Here is a 20,855-nt window from a genome sequence, read left to right as displayed (position 1 = left end):
ATCACCTGAATGACTGCTGTAGTTTTTTTAATCTCTTTATGTCACATAACCCACAATATAAAAAATCATAATAAAGTCTTGTTTTTATGGGTTTATTAATAGCTGTTCAACCAGCTTGAACTGAATGCCTTTATTTTTAAAGGTGGCTCTTATTTTTTTCAGGTGCTGGTGGGGGTTTATGTCCTTGATATCAATGATAACGACCCGGTCCTCCTTAACCTGCCTTACAACACAAGTGTAAGTGAAGGCGCGTCAGTACACACGTCTGTGGCCAGAGTCCGGGCGCAAGATGCAGACAGCGGACGCAACGCACTGCTCACTTATAACATCACTGCTGGCAACCAGGATGGAGCCTTCTACATCAATGACACAGTGAGAGAACTGGGTGGTGGGGTTTAGGCTGAAAAAGGTGGAGCAGGTGGTGGAAGATGAAGAAGCATCCAAGTGCTTCTAGATTTAGTCCCAGATCAGTTTATCAGTTTAGTTTAACCTATGAAAATGTTCAGGCTCCCTTTAATCTGCAGTCCAGCTATATACATTAGCTGTGTATAGACTATAAATAAAAAGCTTATGTGACAGGATATGAATTTGTCTTTTTTTTAGATAAGGGTGAAATATGTCTCTTGTTTGTATCACAGACTGGTGTCGTCCAGGTCAACAGACCACTAGACAGAGAGCGAGTAGCGGAATACACACTCACCATCACCGTCAAAGACAACCCAGAGAATCCCCGCATCGCTCGTAGGGTAAGCTCACTCTCCTGTGTGCATTTGTTGCAAGTGTTTGCATGCTACCACCCTGACAGTTTCACAGAGAGACCAATGAACCCATCTGCCTGCAAATAAAATAGTGTGTCTTTGCAGCATATCTCGGGAATTTAACTGCAAGCGTGGTTTTTAGGTTATGCACAAATAGTTGTTTCACGAAAGCACTTGCCATAATGTGAATGAAATGTAAATGAGCCTTTCAAACTGTGGGTGATTGCTTTAGTTTGAACGATGAACAAGGCACAAATGGGTAATATAGCCCTAAATCACAACAACAGTGACCTCAAGTTGATTTATATTGTACAATAACAGATGCCCACCATAACAGAGAGAAAACCCAACAATCAGACACGCCTATGAGCAAGCATTTGATGACAGTGGAAAGGAGAAACTCTTTTAACAGGGAAACTGCAACAGAACCAGGCTCAGGGAGGGGCGGCCAGCTTCTGCGTTGTGTTGGTGGTGAGTTCTGACTCACATGGACAAGCCAAATGCCTTCTGGAGAATAGATTTTATGGCCAGACGAGACATCATCAACTTCACCTGAAATCAGCAGCTTGATGATTGAAACTTGACACAGCTGGGTGCTACAACAGGAAAATGATCCAAACACACATCAAAACTGGTTTTCCAGTGGATAAAGCAGTAAATGTTAGGCTTTTTGATTGGTAATCCTAAAGCCCCAACCTTAACCCTATGCTTAAAACTAGCATGTGCCAGGAAACCAACTAATGTATATGAATTCTACCAAATCTACCAAGGAGAATGGTCAAATATCCAGCCTAAGTTATGCAAAAGCTTGTTGATGTCTACCAAAAGCATGTATGCATGCTGTACTGGAAAAAGAAAACTTCGAAGTTTTAAAAGCTTAAAAGCCCATGTTTATCACAAGGTGACCTGGAGGCCAGCTTGAGGGAAAGGACCCAAAAGCAGACTCAGTAAGCTCAGCGATGAATTTACACTTGATTTATTCAGTGATATCAAAGCCATTTACAAACACCAAAACCCACAACAACCCCACAAGATATTAAACAACTATTTACATGAATATGTACAATATGGGGAAGATGTGCGGAGCGTCAGTGAGGTGGAGGGGAGACTTCTTAGGGAAACACAGGAGCGGAAGACGGGCACAGATGACTGGTTTAACCAGAGCAGGATTACAGTCTCCTCCAGGGCACAGGGAGAACAGAGACAATGAGGCAAAGTGAGGCAGGAAATCTGAGGAGTGATTCAGTAGGTGTGGCTGCTTACTTGGATCAGAGCGGTTTTCCAATTGGGAGGCGTCGTTGTGAACCCAAGTGAATGGTTTTGTGGCAGGGAATCCAGAGCTTCAGTGGGCAGGGTGGAGGCAGTGACAGTGGAGGAAATCCACTGAGGGAGGTGAAGGAGATTGCCTGACTCCGCCTCAAGGTGGACCCAGGAAGAACACCGCCAGCCCCGACACACCCGCCACTCAGTTGTATGGTGACATTCATGCCCATGATGACTGTATATAAACCTTTGATCACAACTATAAAAGTTACATAATGTAAAAAGTGCAAACGGTGGATTCATGTAAGAAAAATAGCAAAACTTTCAATCTAAAGTTTTTCTATGCCCATTTTGCTCTACTAGGTACAGTGATACGTGAGTTCAAATGAAGTTCATCTTTGAAAGTTACATAGTTTTGATACTTTAAGAGTTATAAGACACTTCTGTTTATACCTATGTCCCACCTGTTTGGTATTTTTGATACTTTACTTCCTGCATCCTGTTCATATGTGGTCTTTTTACTTAAAGCGAGAGTAACATAGTTCATCAAACTGCAGTTGTGAGGTTTTCTTTAAACGCACCATGCATCTGTGGGAAAAGGTGTGAAACTGTTCTTCTTGCCTGCAGAGATGTGAACCGCTAAGAGTCTGAATGCAGTCTATTAGTGCATGCAACAAAGTAGTGCAAAATCTGTCTGATCTGACGTCTGATATCTCTATATTAGTTTGCAGGTTGACTGGCCTATATTTGTCTCTTGCTTGCTGTGTCACACAGTCTTCTAAGCATTTTCTTTCCATGAATCTTTTGTCCCACACACCAGGATTCAGACTTCTTGGTTATCACCATTTTGGATGAGAATGACAATAGGCCTGTGTTTACCAGGAGCAGCTACAGGGCTGAAATCACAGAAAACTCTGCTGCAGGTAGCATCCGTGTGTGTGTGGGTGTGTGTGTGTGTGTCTACCTTTGCAACCTATAACTGCATGGCAGAGCAACATGGTCTGTAGCACTGTCTAACCCACTTCCTGAATCTGTTTACATGCAGTTCGTGTTCAGCAAAGGCTTTTTTTTTCACTTTGTCGAGTGATTTACAAATAGCCTTGTATTATAAATACACTTCAGATACACAAAATACATTTGTTCAAAACACAAATAAAAAACACGTGACCTGGGGACAGTACAGAAGACTTCTTCCAAAAGTCCTTCACCTTGTAAGGACTGATGATCAATGTGAGACTAAAGTCAGCAGAAGTGACAAGCCTAAATCTATCCCCAAACAAGGACTACTTTTTAAAGAAGAAAAGCAAAGAATTTTACGTGAATAATTTTCAGTGTGTAATAATTAAGATGACTTTTCTTTTTACCACAAATTGATTTAAATTGGGAGGACAGCTTTTTCCTCATTCCTGACATCTTTGTCTGTCTTGTAGGAACCACTGTAACAGTTTTAAATGGACCAGTTCTAGCTGAAGATAAAGACATTGGACGTAATGCTGTGGTGAAGTACCGCCTGCTGGGACCCAGGGTGGACCTCTTCACCGTAGATGCTGATACTGGTAACATTGTGACTCTCCAGTAACAAGAAAGAAGATTTTTTTTAAAAAAAAGTGTGATGGTAAAGTCTGTATCTCCCTCCAGGTGTGATACTTGTGCGCCAGGGAGCAAAGTTGGACCGAGAGGCATTTCAGGAGCCTCGTGTAGAGCTGTTTCTGGTTGCGGAGGACATAGGAGGTTTAAACAACAGCGTACCTCTCACAGTTACCATCCTGGATCAAAATGACAACCCTCCTGTCTTTAGCCCGTCCAGTTTCAGCGTTCGACTTCCTGAAAACAGCCCGACTGGTGTGTGCATTGCTTTGTTTCTATGATCTGGGTCAGTGAGTGGGATGGGAGGAGGGGCGTTGAAACAAAAGTATTACCCCTCCACTGTATGAGGTTTAGGGGCTTTTTGTCTTCGGTGTAGTGATACCTGATCACAATGTGTGTGTGTGTATGTGTGTATGTTTGCTCTCCAGTCATTACTTTGTCTCTTCCAGGTGTTGTGGTGACTCAGCTGTCTGCCACCGATGCTGACTCTGGCTCTAACGGATGGCTGACGTATCGGTTGGAAAGTGGCGCCGAGGACCGCTTTGTGGTCGAAGCGCTGTCTGGTGCTGTCTTAGTGGGCAACACCACGCTTGACAGAGAGGAGCGCGGATCCTACCGTCTTGTCATCATAGCAACTGACCGCGGCACACCCCCTTTGTCTGGCACAGCCACCCTGACTGTTATCCTGGATGATGTCAACGACTCACGGCCACGTTTTATACAGCCTGTAACCGTGATAAACGTCAATGAGTCCACTCCACCCGGTGTGGTGGTAGCCACGCTGACTGCCGAGGACCCTGATCTGCATCCGCGGCTGGAGTATTACATTATTTCCGTGGAGGCAAAGGATGATGGGAACAACCCAGTGGATGGGCTCCAGGAGTCCTTTGGCATTGATCTACACACAGGTGAGACATATATTTCTACCGCGTTGTATGTTTAGATCTAAAAAGCTTTACTTTGAGTAATGACGATGGATACCGGCTATATCAGGTCTTTTGTGTGTCTTTATAGGCGCAGTATTTGTACGCAACCCTCTCAACAGAGAGCTGGTAGCTACATTTGAGATCATTGTGTCTGTACATGACAATGCCAGCGATGTTATTGACAGGTCAGGCAGTGTTCCCAATGGTAAGTGACTCTTTAACCTTCAGTTTATTATAAGTGATTTTCTAAGTAGTTTCCACTTATCTCTCATATCATGATCTCCTCTACAGCAAGATTAACCATCAACGTGTTGGATGTAAATGACAATGCTCCTCGTTTCCGGCCTTTTGGAGTGACTAACTTCACAGAGAAGATTTTAGAAGGAGCTCAGCCAGGCACAACGCTGTTGTCAGTGTCAGCTGTAGATCCAGACAAGGGTCCCAATGGCCAGATCATCTACCAACTGCTTCACTTGCCTCGAGGGGGATACGTTAGACTAGAGGACCCTTCAGTTGGTGGGCTGTCGTTGGCTGCATGCTGTCAACAAACGCAGCATGCACCAGTTTTAGATTTGCTTTCATTTAAGAGGCTGTGTGCTGTTACTTGGAACATCAAATTAAAAAAATTATTTTATTCACAGTATACAACAAAAACACATGTTTGAACTGAAATATTTTTTATATTTAATGAAAGATATTAGCTCATTTTGAATTTCACATGTCTCAAAAAACTTGGGGTGGTGCCACATTTTGAAACATTTTGCAACTAATGAAGTAAACTGAGAGTAAACTCAGAAGTAAAGAGGGCAGAGGCAAAAAAAAAACAACTGCACCTGTAAAAGGATTTCAGAATAATTTTCCTTAATGTAAAATTGCAAACATTTGAATGTCTCATAATCTACAGAACAAAATAAGAAAATATTTCTCTTAAACTGGTACATTTTCTCAGTTTAAATAAGTTTTCTATGTTCTGTTCTGTGAAAATATGGGTTTATGAGATTTACAAGCTACTATTTACTAGCTTTATTTTTTATTTGACTTGTTTTTATTGTAATTGTGTTTATATTATACTTTTCCGTACTTGTTGTCATGCAAATTTAAAATCTAAACACAGGCTAAAGTATATGAATGTTGACTGTGACTATCATTGTGATACCATTTTTTCTAGGTAAGATCGTAGCCAACCAGACGGTGGATTTTGAGCAGGTCCAATGGCTGAATTTTACAATTCGTGCTCAGGACCACGGCACTCCTCCCAAGATTGCTGAGCTGCCAGTTTATCTGCGTATTGTAGATGTCAACGACAACAACCCTGTCTTTGTACAACCGTCATATCAGGTATTAAAGAGGATGTTAAGAAACACGAACACAATTGAAGAAAATTTGTGTAGGACTGTTGCTTAAAATGTTTCTATATTCTCTGTGATCACTGCTTAAACTTGATATTTGTGGAGATTTTAAGAGCCTACCGCAGGAGAAGTACAAGCCTCAGGATGCCAGTGTTATTAGTCTCATTAGTTACATCTATGTCTAAATTAAATAAAGTACCAGCGCATGTGAGCCCGAAAAGGACAAAACACAGCAAACCGAGAAATAACAAAGTCATTAAATTATGAATAAGAGCACACAAAATCCATGAAATTAATTCACCACAGTAAACTGCCACCAGTGTATTAACTGTAAAAATGAGCTTGCTTTGCAATGTCATCAAGCATTGTACTGCATGAGTGTTTTTTTGTTCTTTTTTTCTTGTTTGCAGGAGCCTGTGTTTGAGAATGTAGACTTAGGCACCACCATAGTTCGCGTCCATGCTACAGATGCTGATTCTGGCCTCTTTGCAGTGATTGAGTACAGCCTGGTAGATGGAGAGGGCAAGTTTGGAATCAGACCATCTACTGTAAGTGAACTCATACACCAGCAAAATCTGATCTAGTGTAAATAAAATTGCTTTATTTTTGTTTCTGTAATTAGAGTTTTGTTTTAGCATTTCCTAGAAAATCCAAAATGACAAAGCTTTGCTTAAAGTGTAACAAAAACATCTCAGAGTAGTTAGAGTAAATGTAACATTCCACTGTGTGAGATTTTAGTGGAAAGGTTAAAGCGAAGCAATCCATAACTTTTGAACAGCAGGTTCCACTGAAAATGTGGAATTTCTGTCCTCTGGGGAAAAAAATAAACATTTATTGAGTAGTGAGGAGTGTTTTACTGTGTTATCTCTACTGGCAGGACTGAGGAGCATACTACCAGGAAACACAAGTTTATGCAAAAGGATTTTAATGACCTAAAAATATCTACAGTACATATTTGACCGTATTTGACTTCTGTTCTGTCATAAACACAGAGTCAACTAAATGTTCTCCCAGTCAACACTTTTACTTCTTCCCCTCATCATTCTTTCTCTTCTGCGTTAGGGAGAGATCTACATCCTGTCCCCTCTAGACAGAGAGACAAAGGATCACTACACTTTAACAGCTGTCGCCCGAGACAATCCCGGCGACAGTCCAAACAAGAGACGAGAGAACTCTGTCCAGGTAGAAATCGTAGTTCGTGATGGCAAAAATATTTGGTTTACACATAAACAATATTGTAAATATGTCTTTAGTATTTGGGTGATTCATTGAACGCTTATGGAAATGAGAAATAGGCCAATTTTACAAGTTGTGTTGTCAAAGTCAAAAAATAGCAAATCATGCAAACACTTGATCAAATACTTATTAAGGGTGTCGACCAGGGGAATCTATGAATTTGAAGCCAATGCTTATCTTATAATATATATATAATTTTTATAATTTGAACTATTGTTTTAACTGTGCGCTGAGCTAAACTCTGCAGATCTTAAAGCCCAAGCTAATACTATCCCTAATATCCTTTTGCATTATAATGTGTCAAATCAGGTCCTGGTGACTGTTCTCGATATCAACGATTATCGGCCGCGCTTCTCAGAGCGAGTGTACAACACCAGTGTGTTTGAGAATGAGCCCAGTGGTACTTCTGTGATAACAATAAAGGCTACTGACCTGGATGAAGGCGAGAATGGCGCAGTACTCTACAACATGTTGGGACCCCATTCAGGTATGAAGACGCAAGATGCAATAAAATCCTCAATAGGGTCACATGACTAAATCTTTTCAATGAACTATGCTTTGAATTAAAAGTTACTACCTTAGGTACAGCTTGAATTCTTCCAATAAATATCCACACTTTACGTTTTAATCACTTGTATAATTGGTGGAAAGAGAATAGTATCACAACTTTGTCTTCTCTTGCGCTTTTTCAGATGCGTTCTCCCTGGATCCAAACACAGGACTGGTGCGATCTCGACGTCTGCTTCAGTCGTCGGAACGTTTCAACCTGACTGTGGTGGCTACAGACCAGGGGCGTCCCCCCCTATGGGGCACAGCGGACCTGATCATCATAGTCATAGATGTCAATGACAACAGACCTGTGTTTGTTAGGCCAGCCAATGGAACTATCATCCATATCTTAGAGGTACTATCTGCATTCACAGCCTTCTTTAAGTCATCGTTGTCAGCATGTGCTTTTGTCATACGCTTCTGTTGTGCAAGGATATATATGTCCTGATTTCTTTACTCTAGTGCTACTATGATGCTCAAAAGAAATGAGTCACTGGTTTTACTGTGAAGAGTTGAACTTATACTTTTACTTCCTTTTAAATACACTGCTAATAAAATGTATTTCATGTGGATTAGTCATATTTGTCTGACACTCCATCAGTATCATAAGTGGCTCTAATAAAAGAACCCTTATTGTGGTTTGGTTGTGGTCTTTCAAGAGTTGTTTATCTTCCAACTGAGAGACATCATACCATATCACAATATAGAAACCTCTCATAAACCACAGATTTCTTGCATTTGAGTAATATAGATAGGTTATTTAGTTCACGTCACACAAACACTCACTGCCCTTCTTTGCTCTGTACAGGAACAACGTCCAGAACTGGTGGTGTATGAAGTGCATGCTACAGATGCTGATGAGGGGCTCAATGGAGAAGTGCGCTATGCCTTCCTGCAGACGGGAGCCGGTAACAGAGACTGGGAAAACTTTCACATTGATGCCGTGACTGGAGTCATTACTACTACTGCAAAGCTTGACCGAGAGAAGCAGGCCTTGCTTAGCGTGAGTCACCAGAGTTTGTTTGTGTTTTCAGTTGGTGTAATTGTAGGTATGTGACGCTAACCCTGTGCAAACTGTTCTCTCAGCTTATTATTGTGGCCCGTGACATGGGCCAGCCAGTGCCTTATGAGACCACACAGCCTCTGCAGGTGGCGCTGTCGGACATCGACGACAATGAGCCTGTCTTCCTCAAACCGCCTGTGAGCACACAGATCTAGGAATACATCATAAATGTGGTCATCTGTACATAAGAGATCATGTTCATGTGTTTTTATGTAATATTTTCCCATGGTCTGTGTGTGTGTGCACTTCCCAGCGTGGTGGCTTGCCTTACCAGAAGCTGACAGTGCCTGAGCACTCCCCTCCAGGAACCATTGTAGGCAACATAACCAGAGCTGTGGACGCCGATGAGGGCTCCAATGCAATCGTCTACTACTTTATTGCAGGTCACTTGGTGCTCTACACACAGTAGCATGTTTTTGCTGTTAATTGTGATTTTTTTTCTCAGTCAGTTCAATAACTGATTTAGTCTTGAATTTAGGAAGATTATAAAACAAGTTTTTCCTAACTTATTGTATCTCTATTGTGTGGCCATATGAAAGTCCTTGTACTTCAAAAGCTTGAGAATAATGAAGACATTTGTATGGATCTAGCTGTCTTTGTTCGCTCTTTGAAGCTTCAGTGTTTAATGTGGCCAAATGTGTCTCTTCCTGAAGGAGGAAACAGCGATGGAAACTTTGGCTTGAGTCTAGATGGAGAGTTAAAAGTGCTCAAAGATCTGGACCGAGAGGAGATCCCAGTCTACTCCATCATAATCAAGGCTTCCAGCAACAAGAGCTGGACTCCCCCCAGGGGTCAGAGGTCATTACGGGCTAAAGCTCTGGATCCGGCTCAAGACCCCAGTCTGCTGGAAGTCCGGATTGAACTGGAAGACATCAATGACCAGACACCACGCTTCATAAAGACAGAGTACACTGCAGGTAACCTGCTTTCCTGCATAAATCTGTATGATGGACTATGTGATGCCGACATTTACTTTATACATTTCTTTCTTGTTTTAGGAGTTGCAGCAAACGCCAAAGTGGGCTCAGAGCTTATCAAGTTGGTGGCTATAGATAATGATATAGGCAACAACAGCGTGGTCCAGTACCACATTGTTACGATCCGCTACTTCCACTCACAGAGCAACGGCAGTGAGGATGTTGGCAATATGTTCATCATCGGTGCGTTTCTATAATGCATTGCTGTAATGCAAATCTTCTGAAGGGGGAACCAAAATGCATTGTATTTTAATCTTGGGTACATTTTGACCTGTGAGAAAAAAGAAATTTAAGAAACTTGCACAACAAGTATTTCGGAATTCTAGAGGGCAAAAACACTGTGTAGCAATGGCGAGAGATTTAAAGACAATGCAGATGTCAAATATCTCATAATAAAAACTTGATGAAAAACTGTTCACATATTGTTTTAAAAGATAAGGACGACTCTGTCACAAATGAGTAAGTTCAGACTTTGAACTCGTTTGCAAACAAATTATAGGAATTGAAATGGCTTCAATAAAGCCGAGTTAACAAATAGTAACAGCGTTCTCACACATGAACATTTTTCTTCCCGTAACCATTTTCCCACACAGACGCAGAGAAAGTTACTTAAACCACCGCCTATTTTCAGATCTTTTCTGCATGGTTTCAGTTGTACTGGTGTACATACAGTGACAAAAGTCTTTTTGCTCCCGAGTGAAGCAAATTTCTTACACAGAAACAATGCTGTCCCTTGATTTCCCCAGGTTTGACAGATGGCATCATCCGCACTTACGATCTCTTCACGGCCTTTAATCCCGGCTACTTTCAGCTTGAGATTTTGGCATGTGATTTTGCTGGACACAGCACAACAACTAATGTGAATATCTATATTCTCCGGGATGACCAGAGGGTCAAGATAGTCTTCAATGAGATTCCCGATTTTGTTCGTGCAAACCAGGAAGATTTCATCAACCTGCTCTCCAACATCACCGGTGCTATTGTCAATTTAGATGATATACAGGTTAGGCTTTCCTAGAGAAATGCTTTGATTTGTTTGCAGTGTGTAGATATCTGACATCTTTGACCCTTTTTTTCAGTTTCATGTGGACAAGAAGGGCAGAGTGAGCTATGTTCAGACTGATATGCTCATCCACGTTGTCAACAATCAGACCAACACCATCCTAGACGTTGAAAGGTCGTGTATGCACTAGCGCTCCAAAGCAGCGTGGTTGCACTTTGATTCACATACACTAGGCATAATAAGGCCAGTGCAATAAGGCCTCTTTTATATAAGGACTACACTTTCTGAACCGATTTCCTGTTTTTAATACTTTCCAGGGTTATTCAGATGATCGATGAAAACAAAGAGCAGCTGAGAAACCTGTTCAGAAAATACAATGTTGTGGACGTCCAGCCAGCTGTTGGGGACAAACTGCCAGATGACATCTCTACTCTGCAGGTGTGCAAAGCTGCCAACTCTGGAAGTCTCCAGCCTGCTGCAGATGTTATTTGGTTTTGGTGCTTTTAAGGTGTCTTTCTTTTTCTCTTTCACAGCTGGTCATCATTATCTTGGCTGTGCTGTTGTGCTTTGCGGGGATTTTGTTTGTCACAATGAATTGGCATTATCGCAGAGTGTAAGAATTTTGTATTAAGGCACATTTGTTTACATTATTTGAAACTCGCTCAGTCACGCTACCAGTCTGAGCAGCTGATCAACATGTTTATGATCTCATAATGTGTCTTTTTGTTTGACGCAGACATGAGAGGAAGTTGAAAGCAATTGTCGCAGGATCAACAGGTGAGAAGCAGCTCGACTGATGGGACGGTCCCTTTATCTGTTGTTCAGGAAATGACTTTGCTATCTGCTGATGTACAGTACAAAATATCAGTTAACTCAAAGCTGTTTTTCCATTACATTGAACTTTCCTCTACCTCACAGGAAACCAGGGACTAATGGATATCCTGGACATGCCCAACACTAACAAGTACTCCTTTGAGGGGTAAGATAATAGCTTTATTTTTACACTTTACTGGCTAACATTATTTACAAGAAGTTCTCACTTACAACAAAGTTCTCACTTGATTTTTGTTGTTTGACAACTTCTGTTTTCTCCTTGACTTAGAAAACAATAAACAAATAAATGCTTAATAAGTGTATTTATTAATAATATAACAGAGGAGGTTAACAGACACTGCAACAAAGGACAGAAGAAGAGCAGGGCACAGGAGGGAGACAAGACACTTGACAATAATGAAAGACAGTGATACAGGAGGGGAAGTAAAACTAAACACTAGACACCACTAGATTTTATCAAAATAAAACAGGAAGTAAGCGCCATAACTAAACGTTTTAACTTAATCTTAAGCTACAAGAGGGAACAAATTAATATCCAAGGACTAAATTATAACAAGAATTAAATGCTCCAAAATGCTCAAGAAAATAAAAAGACCAGTATACAAAACTAGTGAACAACCTAAAAAGTTGAAAGTTAAAAATCATCGTCCTGCAACCCCAAGAAATATTATCGGAATTTAATTCCCCACAAAACCGTAAAGTGTTGTTTTAACGTGTGACAGCAAGACTAACATGTTAATTAGTAAGTGTTAAAGGTTATCTCTGCATAGCTCCAGGCTAGCTGTTTCTAGTGTCATTATATCAAACTAAGCTAACTGCACATTAGCTTTATAATTAGCTTACAGACAAAATAGTTGTAAAAATCATAGTTAACTTCATTGTCGTGACTATTTGAGCTGTTTTCACCATAATTAGGTGTCCTCAGCATGTCTATAGCACAACAAATTACGAGAAAAGAGACACATAATCCAATCATTTCTTTCCTTTCTCCATAGATCAGGAAGTTCATTTGAATTAACCATTTCCTTGAAGCTTATTTTGATGCCTTCAAAGGCAAGGTCCTTTGTATAACCTCTCGCTGATGGATTTAATGCTTCTGCAGGGCCAATCCAGTGTGGCTGGACCCATTCTGTCGCAACCTGGAGCTGGCTGCTCAGGCTGACCATGAGGATGACCTGCCTGAGAACCTGAGTGAGATAACTGACCTGTGGAACAGCCCCGCACGCACTCACGTCAGTACCAACATCCATTTGTATTTCTCAACAACACCCCAAGTATATTAATAGATACAATTTTGCTATGTGTTTTAATACTCAGAGATGTAGAATATGGGAGTTTGTATCGTTTACCATGAAATACTCTACCATAATGTTTTCACCATTTGTTCTCACAGGGCACATTTGGTCGAGAGCCTCAAGCGAAACCTGAGGATGATCGTTACTTGAGGGCAGCAATTCAGGAGTACGACAACATTGCTAAACTGGGCCATATCATGAGGGAGGGCCCTATCAAGGTGAGACCAGGAGTAATGCACTCACACATGCGCATACTTTCTTTTTTATTTTTGCTCCATCCATCTCATAATTGTCGGGACAGCTTCTTGTCCCAGAACTCAAGCCTTCCCCTATTTTTAAGAAGTGGAGGAGGTCCTGAGTATAAAATATAGAGGCAGACCCTGAGGACTCTATTACAGGCTTTTAACATGCCTTCAGGGATAGGCCTTCCTGCTCTGGATTCTTATTTATCTGTCCTGTGACAGCGCGGGTGTGCAAAGGTGGATGGTGTTACATACTATGTTTGATCATGACTGCCATCCTGTCAGGGTTCCCTGCTCAAGGTGGTCCTGGACGACTACCTGAGACTGAAAAAGCTCTTTGCAGCACAGCTTGTCACAGCATCCACAACCGAAGGAGACATCTCATCTGTCACTGAGGTGGGCTACAAAAAACGGACGAGCTATCTGCACCTGCTGAAGGTGTTCCTGTCTGCTGGAGAATGATCTTCTGTTTCTCTCAGTTCCCTTTCTGACATCTTGTCTGAGTACTCTGACGTGATTCCTTCCTGCTGGTTCTCCTTTCTCGTGTACTGTGAACCAGACTTCAGGTCAAACCGAGTTTAAGCTTAAAATTTGCTGATCATTTGTTTCAAGTGTTTTTCTTCCAGTGACCTACTAATTTCACTTCTGTTTCATTCCACTGATTTACTCCTTTCTAGCACTTTGTCAAAGCTATTTCTTTATCAACCTAATGCATTTTAATCCCAGCATTAATAGCTAGCAGCTTCATTCACTCTCCCTCTCCTCTCCTGTCCTCCTTTAACAGCTGATCCAGAGCGATTTGGATGACGAGGACGATGAGCATCTGGGTATGGGTGGAGGTCGGGGCACTCTCCGTTTCAAGCACAAGCTTCCTGTGGAGTTGAAAGGGTCTGAGGGTGTGCACGTGGTCCACGGCAGCACAGGCACGCTCCTCACGTCTGACCTCAACAGCCTGCCTGAGGACGACCAGCGGGCTCTGGCACGTTCTCTGGAGGCACTCAATTCTGATGGGGTGCTGTACTCTGAGCGCAACGCCCGTACAGAGTCTGCAAAGTCCACCCCGATGCACCGCCACAAGGATGGGGACACCCTGTCCGAGAGTCCGCTGGAGATCACAGAGTTATGACTAGCCGAGGCCTCGCTGGTCTGAGAGCAAACCACGACTCGTGTGTGTGTGTGTGTGTCCTTGTGCCTCCACACCGCCACCCTGATAAGTTTGGGAAGGACTGGAGGAGCAGTGTGTGTAGTCTAGGGAACATCATCATCGAACGTCAGTGCATCATTGAGACATCCCGATAAAGGACGAACGCAGCACTGGGTCAGCGTCGGTGGATCTTGCATTGGAAACGGTCCCATGTTGGATTTTGTCAAGAGATGGTTTATTTAAAAAGAAAACATATTAATAAAGGAAAGTGACAAGCTCGACACTTTCCTTCAGCGAGACAGAAAAAAAAAACTGGTTTCATCAACTTTTATTTGAAGAGCTGAGTGGAAAAGAGGGACTAAGCCTCCCTGTGGGAGAAGCTTGTTGAACCACGACCTTAAAATCGTCAGAAGGTGCCTCGTTCTCACTAAACTTTTTGAAGGCATGCCTGGACTGCAGACACTCACACAAACGCACACACACACTCAAAATAAACAAATGGAATAAAAATGATGCTACACACACTCAGACCAGCGGATGGCCGTCAATGGGACACTGAGACAATAACAATTCCTTATCACGCTGATATTTTTCCTTATTGAAAGATGCCTATGTCTGTGTTGAATGAGATATTAGATGTTGTTGTTGGGACTTTATTGATGAACACTTTATGGATACAGGGGAACCTCTGTATTTTCCCAGTGATGCTCACGGAGTGGCGTTTTCGCCTCACACAAAGGGATGAGGAGGCCTGAGCTCTATTTGATCGTCTGAAGAGCAGCAGAGAACATTCAGACTCTAGTCCAGCTCACTTTTTAGAGCATAACTGTGTCAGTCACAGTTAAAGCAAGAACCTGCATAAGAAGAGGAAGACTTGTTAAATGATGAACGTGGTGGATGAAGGATGACTGTTATCTGGTACTGGGGTTACAGGGAGTAAATAAATCTTTGATATTAAGGGCAGTTAGAGAAAGCCTTGATAAAGACTTATAGATGGGGGAAACTATGAATTATCCCATTTTATAGACATAAAGAAGGCATTGTGCCCAGAGACTTTACACTGCCACCTGAGGGAGTAAAAGTCATGCTCCAATGAGCAATGTTTGCTTTATTTTTTTATTTTCTAGAATATGTGATGGAATTAAAAGATATTTTTGAAGAAAAAAAAAATATGCTGGCTTACCAAAATCGGTAGGGAACAACTTTGGATGTTTGGAGTATGTGTATTTTGTGCTATGGTGACATGTCGTTCTGTTTTCCTTTGCAGGACAACTAATGCTGTTTCTGATGAGTGGTGTGTTTTAAAAAATAATGATTTTTTATATTCCCATTTTGTAAGTTTTTATTTCTTTGTCATTTTTGTCACCAGCCCTGAGATCTGTGTTGGGAAATGTTGTGGGATGGTCTGTGGTAATAAAAAGACTTATGCAATGGCCTCTGACCTCAATAGATGTTGCCATAAGTCTGGTGTCTGATGCAGCAGAACGAGCTCAGGCAGGAACAAAAAGCCTGGGAATCTGAAAATAAACATTAATAAGCCTAAATATTAGTCCCCCAGTTACCTCACAGTTGACGTCTGTTCTACCCGCAAACAAAAGCTTAAGTGGGAACATAACACTACAAAAAAAGACTTAGCAACTGTGGTGAGGTGGTAAATGCTGCCTCCTAGTGGAACACACCTGGTATTAGGGAGCAAAAACATACAAGTAATTAGTTTGCACTCCAATCCATCCTTTTATTGTTATTAGATTACATAGAAAATTTTTCATTAATAATAGCTGTCAAAAAACTGGAAGGAGGCATTAGAAGACGTGATGTGATGTCTTGTCTCATCGGCCTGTAGCGGTTCCTGATGTCACAGTGGTAGCAGTGGTTGACATCTTCTTCAGAGTCCTGTTCAACTGTAGGGACACAAGAAGTGATCATTAGTCCTGTATTCAAAATCTTTTCAGTGCGGGGCAAACCAAAGGAGCAGGTGATGTTTTTAATTTTAATATTAGAGACAACTGTTTAATTTCCAAACTTTTAATATTCAAATTAGATTGTTACACCTTGTAATAGTTAGCATCTGAAACATATTAAATATTTTCCCATTCAGAGGCATTATGGACGATTGCTTACCTCCTCAAACTTGTGGATCTGTCTGATGAAAAAGTCTCCATACCGACGAGCGACTTTGGTGTCGGCAATGTGGATCATGTCCTGTGGGAAAAATGCCATCAAATATAAAGTACAACAAGCCACATCCACATATCTAACTTCTGTAAAACTTAATGTATTTAAATCTTATGCTTAATTTTACCCAAACTAAACACCTGAGGCATTCCTCAGAGCCATCCAGCCCTGTGACATGCTATTTAAACAGCAGCACAGAAACATCAAAAGGAGCACTTTCATTTAAAAGATGTTCACCTTGTCAATGTAAAAGTCGACCTCAGACGCAGACTGGAACTCTCCGTCCAGCGCTGAGATGCCGCTGGTCCACACCAGATTCTTCATCTTGTGTTTGAAGACGAGCAGCTGAATGCGGAACTCCTGCTCTGTCATGTCCAGAAATCCGGCCAGCTTGGCTACTGGCATGGTGGTGTACAGCTTCAAGAAGCTACGATGACATATTGTGACTTAGATGACATGTATAAGCACTCAGACACAATCTAATAGTTCATGTAAAGGATTTAAATATGTAAAGTGTGGCAAAACGTTTGGAGGAGATTCAGGATATTTTTGTACATTACTCCAGCTTTTACAGGTAAAACTACAACCTCCACATACTCACAAGTTGGTGGACTCACCTTCGAATGGTGGAGAGCTGGGCCTGCTGCTGCACCTCCTCAGCAAAGACCTTCAACTGCTGTTGAAAAGGTTCTTTGTGGTAGTTCGGGTGGACGTTGTCGTAGTTTGGCACTACAGGTGACAAGAACTTGGGACAGGCAAAGCTGAACAGCTCCTCGAACACCTGCAGATCTCTGAGATGGTAAAAGTAACATTTGCGTCAAAAGAAATGTTTGAGGCTACGAGCACAAATGCTGATGATATCATAAATTACTGATTCCATATCCCATAAGCAAAGCTCCACACTTTATATAACATTCTACATAATACAAAATCATAACAGTAAAACAGAAAAGGACTGACGCACAACTTAAACAAATATGTTGTAAAGCAAGGCAGTGAGTGTAGGTCTTACCCCTTTTGCATACGGAGCATCTTATCTCCGTACTTCTCCCTCAGCTGGGTGTGGATGCTCTCGTCGATGCGCATCGGGTACATGGTCAGAGCGATAGCCAGCAGGCCGTGCATCTGCTCATTTTGTTTGTTAATCTGAAGAAAACATACAGGTATTATGACACCTGTTCCAAACATAATACTGTTTGATCATCCAACACAATGAGAGTGCCTGATTATTATTCATGTGTCAAAGCATTTTAAAGCAAATCAGCGCATCCCAAATGTTGCTGTCTGAAGTTCTCTCACCACGTTCTGTACAGACATAAGTAAAAGAACCTACAGCTAAAGATAAGACAATGTCTAAAAACCACTGCTGTTACTGACCATCTCATATTTATACGTTGACCTCTGGAACATGTTTCTTGTTCTCTGGATATAGAGCAGGATGTTAGCAAAGACTCGAATGGCATCCTGGTAGCGCCTCATCATAAGGTAGGCAAAACCCACATAGTAATATGTGGTGATTTGGCACTCTGGAACACGCGAGTACATACTCTGAAAGACAGGGAGAAAAAAAATATGCAGAAATATGAATTACAGAGCAAACGAGCAGTTTCTTTTTTTAATGTTTAATTTCAACAGATCAACCAAACTTTATTTGTTGCTACAAAGGTTGATTTAATAGAAACTTTAAACTTTGAGATGAAATGAACTATATGACTCCGTGCTACTGAAGAACTGAGAACTTTGAATTATGTATTTACTTTATAAAGTATTATAATAGTTTCGTGTCAGGTAAATTAATGAGTTCCTTCTTTTTTACTGCAACTTCACTTTGCCCACATTAAATTTCATGAGCATAAAGACTGATAACTGTGCCGAGTCAAATTATCACAAGAATCCTCGGAGAATATCGTTTGTTTTAAATTAAAAACATCAGTATCTGTCAGCATTGTATCAATCCTTCTAGGACAAGAGGAAACAACACCAACAACATATTTCCATATTGACACTCAATCCCAGCGCTCATCATCACCAGTGGGAGCAGACCAGACCTCTCTCTACATGAGGTCTTAAATAAGGTCGTACCTTCTTATTGAGCTCAATGTTCTCCAGGACTTTGATGGCCTGGTAATAGTCACCAAGCAGAGAGTGAAGCCTCAAAAGCCCGACCAAGCTGAAGTAACCCAACATCTTGTACAGGGAGTGACGTCCATATTCTCCAGCCACGCTTTCTGGGTCTCCTGCATTACAAGAACACATAACATGTTCACGACCTATACACTCCTGGACTTTAAAGCCTTAAATTGACATAATTCAAGATTTTAAAATAATTAGGTTTCTATGAATACTCCATTGTTTCTATAAATATCATAAAAAACACTCTTCTTTACCTCCACTTGTGTAGACCTCAAGCTGACGGTTGATGTTGCTCTTGTCCACCAGGGAGTGGAGAACATTGAGGACACTGTGGACGTTCCAGATCTTCGGGTTGTTCCTCAGGAACTCAATTTCCTCCTCAGACTTTTTGGCTGTCTTACAGCGGTACTGACTGAACGACTGAAACTGAAGGTGGAAGAGATGTTTGTTAGTGGATTTTAAATATGCTTTCTAGCCACGTGGACTAGTGATCATTAAAGACCACAAATATCTTTATTAATATGTCACCTATTTGGTGCTTAAAGCAATGATAACATTAACAACAACAGCTATCAGCCCTTTTCTTTATTTGGATCTTATTGACTGTTGAGCATGCACTCTAAAAACACTGTAATGTACCTGGTAGATAAACTCATCAATGATGTCCCAGAGCCACTGGTTTGGCAGCTCCAAGGGGGCCGGCCCATCAGCATCTGTTTAGAGTCAACAATGATCTCATATAGCTGCTGTTCTTGCACTAACGGATAAGAGAAAATGTATGGACAATGTGTGCTACTTACTGAGAATGTAGTTGAAGAGGTTGCAGTAATTGTAGTAGGACTCAAATCTCTGGTCCAAAGTTGGTCCACCCTGATTATACAGAAAATATTTTTTCAGCCAAATTCTATAAAAAGTTTTGCACAGTGATAAAAAAAAAAACCCCAAACAACTGTTCATATTATAGCAGCTACTCACGCTGACTTTAGCGTAGATGTGTCTGTAATAGAGTTCTTTGTAGAGAATGAGAAACACGGCATCTGCAAAACACAAGAGACAAAAACAACATGAAACATCTCCACTGAACAACACAAAAGAGGCCTAAAACTTCTTTAAAATCTTAAATATATAAAATAAATAATAATCTTAAGCAGTGCAGGTTTATCTTTTTTTTTTATATAATCACACTCAAACATTAAAGAATAAAAATGATACTATCCATACAAAATCAAAAGTAGAACAAGTAATGGATAACGCTCTGACCATTGCCAACAAGTGATGCGATGGCCTCAGCCTCTGGCCAGGGAGAGGTCTTGAAGAAACGGTCAGTCAACTTGTTCCAGCTGAATGGGCAAGAGCATGAAAAGGTCAGCATATTAATCACACATGGTGTGAGAGTTATGTGCACAGAGTTAAGTTTACCTGTTTTCATAGACGTCCTGGATCTCATAGATCTTCTGCTCAATGCTCTCACTAGACACCCGGTTGGACTGCAGCTCATAAACCTTCTGGTCAATCAAGTCAGAGATGGTTTTGTGGAAATACTGCAGAAAGTTCTTGATCACCTCTGGGATGACATGGTAGGTCTGCTGCTCATACTGCCTCTCGTAGGCAAGGTCTGCTTTAGGGTCACCTGCAAGGAAAATTAAAAGAACATCCTTTAATCTGCTCTAAAAGTTACTTATGTTGTGTGACTGACTAAACAAGAGGATTGTATCTGTAAAAAGAGATAGTATGCGTATAAAAGGGATGGTTATTTGTATACTTACCAGTGTGCAGATCGTAGTCGTTTGTGTAGGAGTAAGGATCGTACTGTAAGGAAACAAAGCAATCAGGCATTTGTTACTGATACAGCTACAGCATCTGATATTGATCTGCCCAGCGAGAAACGACCAACTGATCGATTATATAGTGATATTTTATAATAATAAAAATGCACTAAAAAGAGTTACAGACAATTAGCTACTTTTTTGGTTGCATTGTCTTAAAGCAGGGTTTAAGAGTAAATTTATATCACACTAACTCATTGAAGCCACTGTTATACTATGCCGGTGGAGTCGAGCTAGCTACATAGCTACCTAGCTAACAGTGTGCCATTGTTATTGCAGTCAAAACGTACAAATGTCTGAAGGAGTAAATGTGTACTTACATCCTCTTCGTCGTGGTATGACATTGTATTAGCTATTAGTCCAAGCTCGTTTAGATGCTGGAGTGAAAAAAGAGAATATGTGCTCAATTAGCTACCGCCGCTAAACCACGCAGCTGGCGGTGGAGAGATGAGAAGAAGCGGAAGGAAGTAGCTGTGACGTAGGAGTGACACGCAT

At 41.2% G+C, this 20,855-nt stretch overlaps 2 protein-coding genes across 3 annotated transcripts in view; one reads left to right on the top strand and one right to left on the bottom strand.

The window, feature by feature from the left end:
• The window catches only part of cdh23 (cadherin-related 23), a 201,307-nt gene extending 185,634 nt beyond the window's left edge, over positions 1-15,673 (top strand). Inside the window, exons 42-69 of one of the 2 annotated variants that reach the window (XM_084948030.1) lie at positions 163-372; positions 639-746; positions 2,842-2,944; positions 3,452-3,577; positions 3,660-3,863; positions 4,058-4,516; positions 4,623-4,739; positions 4,826-5,050; positions 5,703-5,872; positions 6,294-6,431; positions 6,946-7,065; positions 7,429-7,606; positions 7,812-8,023; positions 8,477-8,671; positions 8,755-8,868; positions 8,985-9,114; positions 9,385-9,648; positions 9,730-9,891; positions 10,455-10,711; positions 10,788-10,885; positions 11,029-11,149; positions 11,245-11,324; positions 11,448-11,488; positions 11,630-11,690; positions 12,648-12,777; positions 12,939-13,058; positions 13,368-13,478; positions 13,867-15,673. In XM_084948030.1, coding sequence (XP_084804156.1) covers positions 163-372; positions 639-746; positions 2,842-2,944; positions 3,452-3,577; positions 3,660-3,863; positions 4,058-4,516; positions 4,623-4,739; positions 4,826-5,050; positions 5,703-5,872; positions 6,294-6,431; positions 6,946-7,065; positions 7,429-7,606; positions 7,812-8,023; positions 8,477-8,671; positions 8,755-8,868; positions 8,985-9,114; positions 9,385-9,648; positions 9,730-9,891; positions 10,455-10,711; positions 10,788-10,885; positions 11,029-11,149; positions 11,245-11,324; positions 11,448-11,488; positions 11,630-11,690; positions 12,648-12,777; positions 12,939-13,058; positions 13,368-13,478; positions 13,867-14,208 — 4,596 coding nt within the window. In that variant the 3' untranslated portion in view covers positions 14,209-15,673. The remainder of the gene's footprint in view (positions 1-162; positions 373-638; positions 747-2,841; positions 2,945-3,451; positions 3,578-3,659; positions 3,864-4,057; positions 4,517-4,622; positions 4,740-4,825; positions 5,051-5,702; positions 5,873-6,293; positions 6,432-6,945; positions 7,066-7,428; positions 7,607-7,811; positions 8,024-8,476; positions 8,672-8,754; positions 8,869-8,984; positions 9,115-9,384; positions 9,649-9,729; positions 9,892-10,454; positions 10,712-10,787; positions 10,886-11,028; positions 11,150-11,244; positions 11,325-11,447; positions 11,489-11,629; positions 11,691-12,647; positions 12,778-12,938; positions 13,059-13,367; positions 13,479-13,866) is intronic. The other variant, XM_084948029.1, reaches the window with a different exon arrangement.
• Positions 15,674-15,936: 263 nt separating this feature from the next.
• Positions 15,937-20,834, bottom strand: eif3l (eukaryotic translation initiation factor 3 subunit L). Its single transcript, XM_084948031.1, has 15 exons — positions 20,681-20,834; positions 20,301-20,343; positions 19,954-20,164; positions 19,795-19,874; positions 19,510-19,571; positions 19,335-19,404; positions 19,174-19,247; positions 18,789-18,960; positions 18,484-18,638; positions 17,779-17,949; positions 17,414-17,547; positions 17,019-17,192; positions 16,639-16,828; positions 16,348-16,428; positions 15,937-16,127 (listed from the first exon to the last, which is right to left on the bottom strand). The coding sequence occupies exons 1-15, from the start codon at positions 20,702-20,704 to the stop codon at positions 16,056-16,058; spliced, it is 1,713 nt and encodes a 570-aa protein (XP_084804157.1). The 5' UTR covers positions 20,705-20,834; the 3' UTR covers positions 15,937-16,055.
• Between the last annotated feature and the right edge of the window lie 21 nt (positions 20,835-20,855).

Source organism: Perissodus microlepis, chromosome 13, assembly GCF_051167445.1.
Source record: "Perissodus microlepis isolate ML-2025 ecotype Zambia chromosome 13, ASM5116744v1, whole genome shotgun sequence".
NCBI classification, from domain to species: Eukaryota; Metazoa; Chordata; class Actinopteri; order Cichliformes; family Cichlidae; genus Perissodus; species Perissodus microlepis.
Note: the sequence above shows the minus strand (reverse complement) of the source record. Positions and strands in the feature narration are given on the sequence as shown.

Excerpts from the sequence above, each read along its gene's own strand:
- eif3l (XM_084948031.1), bottom strand. The coding sequence starts at position 20,704 with ATGTCATACCACGACGAAGAGGAT. Across the intron at positions 19,405-19,509 it reads ACATCTACGCTAAAGTCAGC|GGTGGACCAACTTTGGACCA; the intron begins GTGAGTAGCTGC and ends CTGTATAATCAG. Across the intron at positions 18,639-18,788 it reads TGAGGTCTACACAAGTGGAG|GAGACCCAGAAAGCGTGGCT; the intron begins GTAAAGAAGAGT and ends CTTGTAATGCAG.